The following is a 13593-nucleotide window of genomic DNA, read 5'->3' as shown; positions in this document are numbered from 1 at the left end:
TTCTACATTAAAGGACTTGCAGGAATTTTGCATTTTCATGGTGTTAATCCTAATAAAATTATTACAGGAAGTCAAACAAGACTGAAATTGTTGGGCAGCATGGGTTTTGTGACTGTGGCACAAGTAACTGAGCAGGGACGCATTCAGTTCCTGCTCATCACAGTTGCCTCTGTGATCTTGAAGCCCAAAACTGCCCAACAGATACCGGCTGCGAATGCCTATACCAGTGTAAGTTTGAAATCCTTAACTGAGAAGCACTTGACTTTACTGAACGGTACAGTACATGTTCTACAAGACTCGGGAGATAGCAGTGGCTGGACTGAACTGGATTAAGCTTAAAAGATAATAAAAGTTGGGCTTGGTTAACGTTGGAATGAAAGAGTACCTGGGAATACCAGGAGATGGACTAAGCTGGGAAGCTGAATACACTCCAGAAGAAGAAATCATTTCTGTACTGTATTGTTGCCAAGAAAATTCCATAGACAAGTCAGGAAGCCTCCAGTCTTCCTTTGTACATGTTGTGCAAAAGCTCCATATTTGTATTTTGGTTCCCTTTTCCCTCCTTCCCTATCCGAAGACTTACGTAATCTCAGTTTTCTTCAAATACAGAAATACATTATTGTTGATGTTGACCTAAAAAAGGAAGATGGGGAGAGGAGAATGGAAGAGATAGGAGACCAATATATTTCCTGCTGCAGCATCTCTGTATGTAATCTGCTTCCTCAATCCCCCAGCGTGTAATGAAATAATGAAATATCTTACGAGGGGAAAAAAAACCATTTTGAAAAAGAAAAGTAGCTATGGCTGGAGAATGAGCTCTACGCATGCTGGGCTTCAGAGAAGCATTATGTCATTCTCATTTGCACTAGTATGGGATGATCTCATGAAGGAGGGGTTGCTGCAATTTACAGCTCTGCTATTTCAGCCCATGTGATGATCAGCATTCACTGTGCTTGCCAGCAGAACAGAATGAACGGGGAAAAGAAGAAGAAATGGCATTGTAAATTATTGAAAATCCGGAGAGTTTTTAAAGAACAAATGCTGGAATGCTGGATTGACAATAACAGGAACGTGATTCAGTTGCTCCTTTTTCTGTTGCTCCAGACAGAGGGATTTTATCTCAGAGAAGAAGAAATCAGAACACTCAGGTTGATTTTTTTCCCCAGTCCTTATCAACTTTTCCCTTGCCACCCCTCCTTTACCATTCTATGATCCCCATTTAAAGACTTCTTAATTTTTTTAAAGAGGAAAAGCATATATATTTACCCTATTGTATAACTGGAAAACTGTGGCCATTAACCAGTGCATCTGTGCCATAGTGTGTGTTGTGATTGATAATTCCCAAATTGCTTACTATTAAAAGATCTTTTGTAGGGTACAAAACTGTGAAAAACAATTTGTACTTAAAAAATTCCACAAGAATTGAAAAATGGAAGTGGGAAGAGAAGTCAGAAGACAAAAAGGAAGATTGCTGAGAACTAGAAGTAAAGATTGGCAAATCTGTATCTTCAAGCAAGAGTATATAGAATGAGAATCCAAATCAATCAAATATGTCATCCACATCATAAATCAGGGACAAACTAACTTTTTCCAGCCAGTAATCCAGTCTCCCCTCCTCCTCCTCCTCCTCCTTTTCCTCCTCCTGAGCTTATCACCTGTGGGGAAGAAATTTTAACTTGTTTCTTTTATTTAAATTATATAGTTAAATATTAAATACAGGATTTTTGTTTCAAAAAACCTCTGCATTTGCACATCCATTTAACAATTTTTTAAAAGGACTTTAACATATCTATATTATCTAGGTTATTTTCACAGAATCCCTATACATCTCTCAGAGATAGCCCTATGCATGAGATGAGAGGTCTTTGTGCAAAGAGAAATGATGAGGCTTATTTTCCTTACTTGTTTTTCCATCAGTTGCAATGCCATGTGGTTGAATTATAAACATAGTAGATTTTACTGTATTCATTAATGTGATTAATACCAGCAGAGCAGTGCTAGAAACAAAGGTGGCACCATAGATAGTGTACTTTAAATGAGACACAGGTTTTGCCTTGAGGATACTTCATTTAATTTCATAAGCAATTCATATAAAGATGGGTTTTTGAAAAAAAGGAAAAAATCTATGACATGTTACAATGCTTTAGCAAAGAAAAGAAAATACAACATGTATAGCGTTTTGCCTCTCCAGTGTACACTGCTTAGTTTCAGGAACTGGTTATTCCTCTCTATGGCTATGTAAAATATAGCAGTCTTCGGAGAAGGGCGGGATATAAATGGAATTAAAATAAATAAATAAAAATAAATAAATGTAATTCACAGTTCTCCTGCCCACAATAGTAGACATTGTTGCCAAATATATGTCACAGTTTGAAACAGAGAATCTTTTGGAGGTATTGCTAAGCTGCCGATTTTGGACTGCCGTGTTCTGGCATGACTACCTGGTAGACTTTACCTGCCTTAATGTTAACTAAGTTTTGAGGCATATGTTGAAAGTCAGTACAGTGAACAAGTACTATCCATTGAACAGAAACTGGTCCAAACTTGTTCTGTTGCTTGAAGCTTTTAGACAGCAGCTATACAACCGGTGCCCCATTGGGTCATTTCAGAGATATTTCTTTACCTAAATAGAGAAATAGAATGACCAACGATGGGCAAAAAACAGTGGGAGCAGGAGTGACTTTCATTTTCTGCTAACTTCTTCGTTGAGTTACCTTGTGGGAATGTGGCAGGAAACAGAAATTCCTTTCCCTTTCCTTCCCATCCCTTCCCCAGGAAGCAGGTAAGTGGGTGTTGCTGAATAGGGGAAGGACTGAGAGATTGCAAGACTGGCTGGGAAATTGAGAACCCTTTAAATTGAGATCATGTAACCACAGCAATGTAGAGGTGGGCAGCAATACTGAAGCAGCCGTAACTTTCCCAAATTTCATTCCCTTGGGAGTCGTGGTCCCAGATTTTGGACACATTCTGTAAGTTAGTCCATTTGAGGTAGCTCAATTCAAAATGTTGCCCTATGATGCACTGTTTCACCCAGTTAAAAGGTCATGACAATGAGAATTTTAGTACAGGTATTCCTCAACTTACAACAGTTTGTTTAGGGACTGTTCAAAGTTACAATGGCAGTGAAAAACATGACTTATAACCATTTTTCACTCTTATGACCATTGCAACATCCCCATGGTCACGTGATCAAAATTCAGACGTTTGACAGCTGATTCATATTTATGACAATTGCCCAGTCCTGGAGTAATGTTATTACCTTTTGCAACCTTTGAACAAGCAAAGTCAATGGGGAAGCCAGATTTACTTAACAGTTGTGTTACTAACTTAACAACTGCAGCGATTCACTTAACAAATGAAAGATCATAAAATGGGGCAAAACGCACTTAACACATGTTTCACTTAGGGTTAGGGTTAAGATAATACAAGATATACGTGAAAGAGGTGGTCTTAAAATGCCTAATTTTAAATTATATTATGAGGCTGCGGCTTTATCGTCAATTAGTAATTGGTTTAATTTAACAGAAGATTATTGAATGTTGAGGGATGTAATTTATTATATGGTTGGCATGCATATTTATTGTATGATAAAAAGGTGGATAATATTTTTAAGACACATATATTAAGGTATGCTCTGTTGCGAGTTTGGAAAAAATACCGATACAAGTTAAATTATAAAATACCAATTTGGGCAATACCTAAACATGCGATAGAAAATATAAGTCTGGGATTTAAACATGATGTGACCACATATAAAGATATTCTCAGACTGGAAAGGAATGTATGGCAATTAAAGCCATTTAATACTTTAAAAGAAGGGAAAATAATACAAACTTGGTTTCAGTATGGCCAGATACAAGCTAGATGGAAAGAAGATCAGAAAATTGGCATTTCAACAACAGATGAAAATCTGGTAAAACAAATTAGAGATCAAAGTCAAGCACATATAAGAAGGATATATTGATAGAAATAGATTCAGAAACGGAACTTGTTAAAGTTTAAAATGTACTGTAAAACTTTTCAATAAAAAAACACATGTTTCACTTAGCTATAGAAAGTTTGGGCTCAGTTGTGGATATAAGTTGAGGACTACCTGTAATATATAGACTAGAATTTGGAATATTAATGACACATTGTTCCTAACCCCTTTTTCATTTGTTCCTGATTTCTAATCATTTTGTTTCAGAAAATCTTCAGAAGAAGTGGATATGGATAAAGTCACGGCAGCTATGGTTCTAACTACTTTATCCACCAGCCCTTTGGTTCGCAGCCCCCCAATCCGTCCTAATGGTGAGCACGTTTTCAGGAAAGATTGTGAAAGAAAAGATTGGGGAAAAGATTGGTAGATACACCTAGCTTCATTTTCCCTTCTGCCTGCTAGTAGGAAGACCAGCCACCAGTAGTTCTCCCTAATGTGGGGTGAAGTGGAGTTAGTGATTATAAACAGATGTTTACACTAGAGGATGTATCCACTTGCTTAATTGTCCAACTAACAATGGAGATGTGGAGAGTTTCATAGTGTGAAGCAGAAGTCAGTGCCTTCTTGTGCAGTTCTACTCAGCACAACCCCTTCTTCCTGCTTTTGACTTGTCAATTAGGTTATTTCTGATCATAGGTTTTACTTCTTACGATAGAACGTGTTTTGAGATTGGCTGACAGATTGCAGGCACTGATTGAATAGGAGACAATAACAATGCTCATTTATTGCTTCTGCAAGACAGTGACAATGCTGGCAAGGAGTGACTTAAGAAATCTAGCTCTGACCTCCAGTGGCCAAGATACAGCCAGGTGAAACTCCTTGTTAAGCAGAAGCAGTAGAGAACCTGTAAACACACAGCTGATTTAATTTGGTTGTTTTCTGTTTTGAATTGGCTTTTTGTGCTATTTAGAACTAGTGCTTACTTTCAAAAGAACACTAAACCCATCTTTGGAAGACATGTTAAAAGACCTGCTCTTTGTAAGCAGCCAGCACAAACCCAAGAAGTGCATTAGAAAAGATCATCAGGCATTCTATGAACAGATACTTCTATGGAAGTTGTACATTGATCTTTCTTACAACCAAAGCCAAAAGTGCTATGAAAGGCAGCCTCCAGTAACTGAGAGAGAAGGAGGGAAGGAAGGAAGGAAGGAAGGAAGGAAGGAAGGAAGGAAGGAAGGAAGGAAGGAAGGAAGGAAGGAAGGAAGGAAGGATTTAGAAATAGATGCCTGAACAGAATTTAGGTCTAGAATGAGCAAACCTTTAGTCTTAATGCAGAAAATTTAGGACAGGGGTGTCAAACTCAATTTCATTGAGGGCCGCATCAACATTGCGGTTGCCCTCAGGGGGCCGGGTGGGTATGGCCAGGGTGGGCATGGCCTACTGGGTGAGTGTGGCTAGAGTGTGTATGGCCTACTGGGTGGGCATGGCCAGCTCTACATTGTTCGCATCAAGGGTGCCTATGGGGGCCTGGGCAGGAGTGGGACAGATCTCAGGGTCTCTGGCAGAAGGAGGGTCTCTGGGCCAGGGCCAAGGCAGTGGGGGCCGTTCCCTCACTGTTTCCAGGATGGCTTCATGGGCCACATGAAACCACTTCGCGGGCCAGATCCGGGCCCCGGGCCTTGTGTTTGACATGTCTGATTTAGGAGATATTGCTGAATGGGCTGCCATAGATACATCATTTGGGATAAGATTTCAGTTAGTTTCAGCCAGATGCTTTTTGTGAAATTGTATTTCAGAAACCCACAATAGCAGCAGTTTTATGCATGAACATTTCCTCCCACAACAGTTATGTTACAGAGGAACCCGTGATACTTTCCCAAAATTCTGGACATATTCATCCATTCAAAGAGGAAGAACTTTGGCCTAGTCAGCTGTCCAGTTGCAACCTTAGTGGCTTCTTAAGTAGATAGGTTGTCTAGAAAGCATTGGGTACCTGACTGTAGCCTTCTTTGGGCATGGCACGGTAGAAAAATATGTGTAAGTCTTTCTTTGTTTATATCAAGTATAGTTTATTTATGCAGTTTGGAAGCCCCAGTAGATATAGAACCATATATATTCCTGGAAAATCTGTATGCTTTCCATCTGTGTCTTGGGTGTGAGTGTGGGCATATGTACTTCTTATATCTTAGTAGACAATAATTTTCTTTTCAGTTAATTGTATGCAGGGCTTTTTTTGTCATAGAACGCTCAGAACGGAGTTCCGGCACCTTTTTTGGATGGAACCTTGTATGGTAGGCAAGGCGGGTTGTATGACATGTGTGAGTTCCGGCACCTTTTTCTTTTACAAAAAAAGCACTGATTGTATGTTATCTAGATGATCCAGCATTCTTCATAAATACATGTTTTAGTTCTATTGTCCTAATCCCCTTACTAAAAATAGTTTATTTATAGTATTTATTAAATTTATTTGCCTCCCATCTTGTTTCAAAGTGACTCTGGGCGACTTACAGCATTAAAAGCATTAATATCCAACATTGTAGTTATTTTTAATGCTGTTGTTAATTTATAGAATCCTTAAATGGATCCTGGAAAGAAGGAGGATTTGTGCCTTCCAGTACCAGCAGCAGTGGGTATTGGAGCTGGAGTGCTCCAAGTGACCAATCAAACCCATCCACTCCATCACCTCCCCTTTCTGCTGACAGCTTCAAACCATTTCGATTACCATCCCAAACTGATGATGGCATTGACGAAGCTGAAACTAGCAGTCTTCTTTTTGATGAACCCATTCCTAGGAAAAGAAAGGTGAGTATGATATTGAATTTGTCAATATTCTCCTATAATGTTATACCTGTGTTTCTCATCTTTGGCAGCTTTAAGATGGGTGGACTTCAGTTCCCAGAATACTCCAGCCAACATGTATATTGTGATATTATATGAACCTTGATTAACAAATACCTGTGTTTATTTATGAAAGACTCCATCATATATTATTTTTATCTAAAACCAGATGTTGTTTGTTTCACTTTGTCTTTATTTACTCTTCATTTTTAAAAATATATGTCAATTGTTTTAGTCCTCTTAAAAGAAATATTTGTCTGAAAAGCCCTGGAGTTGTTACAAAGAAATTGCTAGTAGATGAAATATTAGGAAATTCCTGCGTATATTACTGTATTGTACTAAAGTCAGCTACTGCTTGTCATTCTAATATGAAAATATGCACTCATTTCAGTGTTCCAAATTAGCTTTGCAAGATTAATGATCAAAAGATCAGTACTGTATAGTTCGGTTTATAAGCAGTGAACTTAAATTACACTCAGGTGCATGTTATTTAAAAGTAAATGCCCCTAGGTTCAGTAGTCCTATCTCCTTAAATGTATGTGTCCTTGAAACATTAATTTTAATTTACTTTAGTATCAATGTAAATAGAATAATTTGAAATCCATGCTTGTTAAATGAATGTACTGTATACAGATTGTGCTCCCTGTTTAACTTCTCAGAACTCCATGAAAGTAATGTTTAAATGCCTTTGGAAAAACTGTGGAAAGGTACTAAGCACTACTGTTGGCATTCAGAAACACATCCGGACTATTCATCTTGGGTGAGAAGACTACGGTTCTTTTTATTTGTGAAACAAGTTTTATCCCAATGTTAGCATTACTTTGAAGCAAGTTCACTAAGATTTATAACCAAATGAGCATGTTTATAATTGAGCTATTACTGGTGATAATTCCCTTATTTCTTTTCCAATATTTATACGGACCCACCCCAAACCACGTCTTAGGAAGACAAAACTCTTGGAGCCAAATCTTAGTCCAAAAGGAATCATTACTATGACATGCTTGGTTGTAGGAGGCGAGACAGGACTTAATATTTCCACGAAGTAAACCCTTATAAAGAGTTCCCGGTTTAACCCCCCTTAATCCCCATTTAGGGACGCGGTGGCTCAGTGGGTTAGGACGCTGAGCTTGTCGATCAGAAGGTCGGCAGTTTGGCGGGTCGAATCCCGAGTGCCGCGTAACAGAGTGAGCGCCTGTTACTCGTCCCAGCTTCTGCCCACCTAGCAGTTCGAAAGCACATAAAAATGCAAGTAGAAAAATAGGGACCACTACGGTGGGAAGGTAACAGCATTCCGTGCGCCTTTGGCGTCTAGTCATGCCGGCCACATGACCACGGAGACGTCCTCGGACAAATGCTGGCTCTTCGGCTATGAAACGGAGATGAGCACCGGCCCCTAGAGTCGGAAACGACTAGCACGCATGTGCGGGGGAACCTTTACCTTTACCTTTTTTAATCCCCATTTGGTCAGTCCCCCATCCTTCCTCTCGTATCATCCATCTCGTGGGAAAAAAGGAAGTTAGGACCCTTTTGTTTATTGCTGTCTTCCGTGACAAAAGCCAGATGCTAGCCCCCCCTTTTGTTTCCCCAGTTCAAAAGGCTTCTCCTTTCCTTTGAAATGCCTATTGCCGGTTCAATACACATCTATCCTCTTCTCTTCCGGAGATGGCAGAATCCATGGGATAATGTTTGAAACATTCCATTTATGAATATGATATAAATGGATTCTGACACGGGGGTTTGTGTCTAACATTGAAGTCTGTTTTATCAGTGCTTTGAGCTAGGTGAATAAATCAGCCAGAATTCAGTCTCATAAGCAGTATCCTAGCTTTTTATTATGTATAAATTTGTTTCCAATAATTAATAATAATAATAATAATAATAATAATAATAATAATAATAATAATAATAATAATTTTATTTATATACCGCCCTTCTCCCGAAGGACTCAGTGTGGTGAATGAGTAGACATACAATGAGTAGACATACAAGCCGATGACAAATCTTAGATTGTTTTCTTGATTTGCTAAAGAAAGTAGAATTTATTTTAAGCCACTGTTTCCAATGCATGCATAAGAATCAAAACAATACCTTTCCTAACATGAAACAGAGTGCTGATTTGTTTTCCTTTTTGGCCACTTCAAAGAGGGAAAGGTCAAAAAATACAAACCAGCCATTTGGGGTTCATTTTTTTGTGTGCCAATGAACTAAGCTTAATATATTAAGTTGGTAATTATTATAAATGAAGCTATTGAATCAGTACCACAAATTTGATAAAATAAAAAGTTTTAGGAACGTTTGGGGAATTCTTTTTGTAAAAAGAGAGATAGTTTCTTTGAAAAAGGATTCCTGTTATTTGTGGAAATAACATCTGAAGAAGTATAACTTATGACTGCAACAAGCTACTGCAGATCTTTGGTTAATGAATTTCCCCTTATCTCTCCTTCTGTATGGCCATGATAAACTTAGACAATTTTGCTTCACTTTTAGATTTACAGCAGTTTTTTTTCAGTTAGACCCAACCAATTGTGGTAAATCCTAACTGTAATTTCTTAAGCCAATTTCCGTCCTTGAGATGAATGCAATTTGCTTCAGTGACATATATGTTTTGGATATATTTGGATAATTCTGATAATGGACAATATTCTTTTTTAAACAATAGAACAAAATCTTTCATTTTCCTCTTTGTAGCAACATCAATAGAAAGAAAAACAAGAACTAATGTGAACCCAAAGGATTTTCAATATTTAAAAACTCCTATGAGTCACAATAGAAATAATTAAAAATTAAACTCACTGAACTGTGCTGTCATTTCTTATGTCTTTCCCATCAATTCAAACCTGCGTTTTTTAAATTAAATGATTAGTGGGTGGGGAAAGAGAATTGAATCTCATTTATTGCATAATCTATGTACAATTATGTACTTTTTCTTTCTCCCAAATTTTCTCTTTTGCCTCACCAAATTGCTATGAGAATAAAGGGGAAAATGTGCTGAAGGTTTTGAAACAAGTGAGATACAAATATGAGGAATAAATGAATTAAACAGTCTTTGCCTACTTTAAATATACTGTGTTTCCACCAGTCTTGATTTATAGAATGTGATAAATAAAGTTAACTCTTTTTTATTCCAACATTCTTGATGGTATATTCTATGCACATGAAAAAGAAGTATGTTAACTGATGAGTGGATCTCTTCTGAAGAGATAAAGTGTTTTCTGTGTAACGGTGTGCGTGTCTCTGTATGCAAATATTTCTTTATTTTGTTCTTTCCTTCCCCAATATGCACATGAATATATTAATTAAAATATATATTATTGGTTGTAGTTGTAAGAATATTGAACAATTCAATTTGTTTGTGTATACTCATATATTAATACATTGGAATTTCTTATTGTACTGACTTTGATATAGTATTAATAATTTCTGACTGTCGTTTTTAGACGTGTAGGAGAATCTGACTACAGTGATGGAGAGGAAGATTTTTACTACACAGAGATACGTCTCAACACTGACTCAGTAGCGGATGGATTAAATAGTTTATCTCCAGTTTCACCCTCTCTAGCATTTCTTCCTTCTTTTCCATCCCAAGATGTGAACAGAAGTGAACTGTCATGTGCCAAAACAGATGCTAAAGGGATGATGCCTCTAAGCCGTTCAGCTCCTACCAACCTCTACCTCATTCACTCTGACCATGCTTACCAGGTACATATTTTATTTTATTGCACTTGATTTATTTTATTTTATTTTATTTTATTTTATTTCATTTTATCCAAAAATTACAGTAGCTAGATTCAGTAGTAATGAAGTGGAATTGAGCTGTGCCTGACTTGTGGTTACATTTAGGGTTTGGTGTTTTGTTTTTTTGTTTTTTGCATCCCACCCTCTTGTTTCTCTTTCTTGCTGCAAAGTTCTTGGGAAATCGTTTAAAGTAGGTATATGAAATTGTTAAACTTTTTTACACTATGATTAATGAGATTATGCTATGAGAGCAGGCCGTGTTACTTTCAAACCCTTGTTTGAGAATAATAAAAGTTCTGGTGTTGAAATAACAGATGAATGTCTTAGTCAAAGTCAAAAGCTTTCATGAAAAAGAGGAGAGGCAAAATGGAAGCACATAATACCTCTCTGACAAAATTGTTTCATTTATTTATTTATTTCTTACCTTTATTATTTTTATAAATAATACAAAGTAGAAAATTTACTTAAGAACAAACCTGTGAGGCAAGTTGGGCTAAAAGAGAATGACTGGCGCAGAGTCAGTCTGCTGGTTTTCATGGCTAAGGCAGGACTAAAACTCAAGTCTCTGGGTTTCTAGCCGTGTGCCTTAACCGCTAGATCAAACTGGCTCTCTTGTTAACTTTAAACTAGCAATTATGCTTTGGTGCTAGTTTGAGTATCAATTGGATTTGTTTATCATTGAAGCTTTGGAAAATCTTTTGAAAATCGGTTTAGATCTGTATTTCTTTTTTTACAGATATACAAAATTTATATTAACTTTTAAGTGTGGGAGAAATTAACATGATATAGCATGTGGTGGCTGAACAGACCCTCATAATCCATGGGTATTTGCAAACGTTAATCAGATAATTGATTCCTTATAGCAACCTATATTCTAAAACACCTGCTAGTATAAAGAGTAAGTTGGAGTCAACACCATACCTGATCATTTGTTGCATAAATTGAAATGGTGATCTTCATATTTTAAAAAAAATGGAATAAAATATTTTAATTACCGTATCTCTTGTAAATGAGCTGAAAGCTACTTATAAAGGTTTTGAATATTTTAATTTATATAATCTTATTTTATTATTTATTTATTTATATTTCCAATTTCTAAATTACCTATCTCCCTCAGCGATTAAAAATAAACTCACTGAACTGTGCCGCCATTTCTCATATCTTTCTCCCATTAATTCAAGTCTGCATTTGAATTGCATTTAGTAAAAAAAAATTCTTAGTAAAATGATTACTGAGTAGGAAAAGTGAATTGAATCTCTATTCACTGCATATGAAATTATAACAGCAAAAACATATAAAGAGAAAAGGAGCAGAATATGTCAATATAAAACAACAAAAGCTATTGCTGATAATGCCAGTTGATGAATTTTTGACTGGTGGTCCCAGGAAGAGGGACTTCTCTGCCATTGCCCCTCCCCTCTGGCCTATCCTCTCCCCCATGCCCCAAGACAGGCCCCCACTCTCTTGGACTTTTGAAGAAAGTTGAAGATTTGGCTCTTCCAATTCACACAAGGCTCCCAGGTGCCTTGATAGCCCTCCTGCTGCCTTTTAACCTTTAATTTATTCTAATCTTGTTTTTATCTTGTTATTGATGTAACGTGTTTTTAATCTGGTCTTAGGCTTTCATGTTTGGGGTATCTTTACAAACTTTTTGAGCTTGTAAAGGTACCCAAAACAGGCACGTGTCCAAACTGCATGACTCTAATGCAGTCTCTCATAGAGGGAAAGACTGATGGCAGCAAATACAATTTCTCCACATCTCTCTGCAAATTATTATTATTACTATTATTACTATTATTATTATTAATATTAATATTATTGTTATAGAATTTTTTACACAGCACAAAAAATACAAATACAAAAAAGAAAAGTGATAAATAAGCAAGAAATAAAGGAGGAAAAACAAAAAAGATTTGTCTGCAAGAAGGAATCTGCAAACTTCCATAATCTTAAGGTAGAAAAGACATAAGCGAGTTTTAAGTCCTTGGTGGTGTCTGAACTTGGTTGTTTGCTTGAAGATATTGACCTAATGAGGTAATATCATCACTACATTAATAACCTCATCCATGGGCACTGATTATGTTACCTAGTCAGGTAGAGAAATGTCTGCAAGCGAACAACCAAGTTCAGAGAGCACCAAGGATTCCACAGTTAAGCTCTCAACTTAGCTTCTCCAGTCGGTAAATTCCAGATTACCGTAGTTGTTTTGTGACCTGTCCATTGTTACCAGTAATAGTCTTTTGCAGGTTGGAAATGTTACAAAAGATGCTATAGTTCAAAATATCTGAAAGAAGCCACATTGGGGAAATGAAAAGTTGCTCTAAAATGCTTCTTTTTTAAGATTTAAACTTTAAAATAATGTTATTAGATCTGCATATATTATGAATTCTTTATCTCTCATTTGTTTTAGTGATTGCTATGGACTTCTTTTTTCAGTGGTATCATTTATTATTCACCCTATTGTCCTCGAGAGAACTGAAAAATAGAATCAAAATGTTGCAACCATAGGAGATAATCAAACACTTAATTGGGCAACATGGAGATGTTCCTTTTTACTGATTTCCTATTTCTTGAAACAGGCCACAGCTCCTGTGAACATTCCAGGGTCAGCCAAGTTCACTCCCAATGGAAAAAGCTTTAGCATCTCTTGGCAGACACCCCCTGTTACCTTCACTGGCCTTCCAGTAAGTAGAAAACTAGCAAATTAGGAGGGGGAGGTTTGTTTACTACATAGGATGGCACATGTGAGGCAAGATCCATAGAGGGGATGGATTTCCTTCTCCCTTGCCTGTCCCATTGCATTCATACATGCATTGCAGCAGGCCTGCGTTATATAGTTCATGGGCTGCAGATGCCAAGGAGCCCATTGGCATTTTTAAAAAAATAATAAATCACCACCCCATCTCCAAAACCATACTGTGAGTGCTCCAAGCCTCTCTGTCACCACCAGCTCCAGAGTACTGCTGCTCCTGTAGCCTCCAAACTACTAACTGATTTGCTAGGCATTCCTTTGTGGCCTGCAGTGATTTTTAATGTATCAGTGGGATCCTTTGCTCTTTACCCTTCTGTAGGCCTGCATCACAGGATTCAGTAGAGGCAAT

The 13593-nt window shown here is 37.2% G+C and overlaps 1 protein-coding gene across 2 annotated transcripts in view; it reads left to right on the top strand.

Annotated features, from left to right (window-relative positions):
• The window catches only part of ZNF704 (zinc finger protein 704), a 47578-nt gene that overhangs the window by 21093 nt on the left and 12892 nt on the right, over positions 1 to 13593 (top strand). For both annotated transcript variants that reach the window (XM_081323281.1, XM_081323280.1), the window contains exons 3-7: positions 4187 to 4290; positions 6489 to 6721; positions 7417 to 7517; positions 10195 to 10456; positions 13072 to 13176. In XM_081323281.1, the coding sequence (XP_081179407.1) occupies positions 4187 to 4290; positions 6489 to 6721; positions 7417 to 7517; positions 10195 to 10456; positions 13072 to 13176 (805 nt within the window). The remainder of the gene's footprint in view (positions 1 to 4186; positions 4291 to 6488; positions 6722 to 7416; positions 7518 to 10194; positions 10457 to 13071; positions 13177 to 13593) is intronic.

This window comes from Vipera berus, assembly GCF_964194415.1.
Source record: "Vipera berus genome assembly, chromosome: 3".
Classification (NCBI taxonomy): Eukaryota; Metazoa; Chordata; class Lepidosauria; order Squamata; family Viperidae; genus Vipera; species Vipera berus.
The sequence above is the reverse complement of the archived record's forward strand: the minus strand, read 5'-3'. Positions and strand labels throughout refer to the sequence as shown.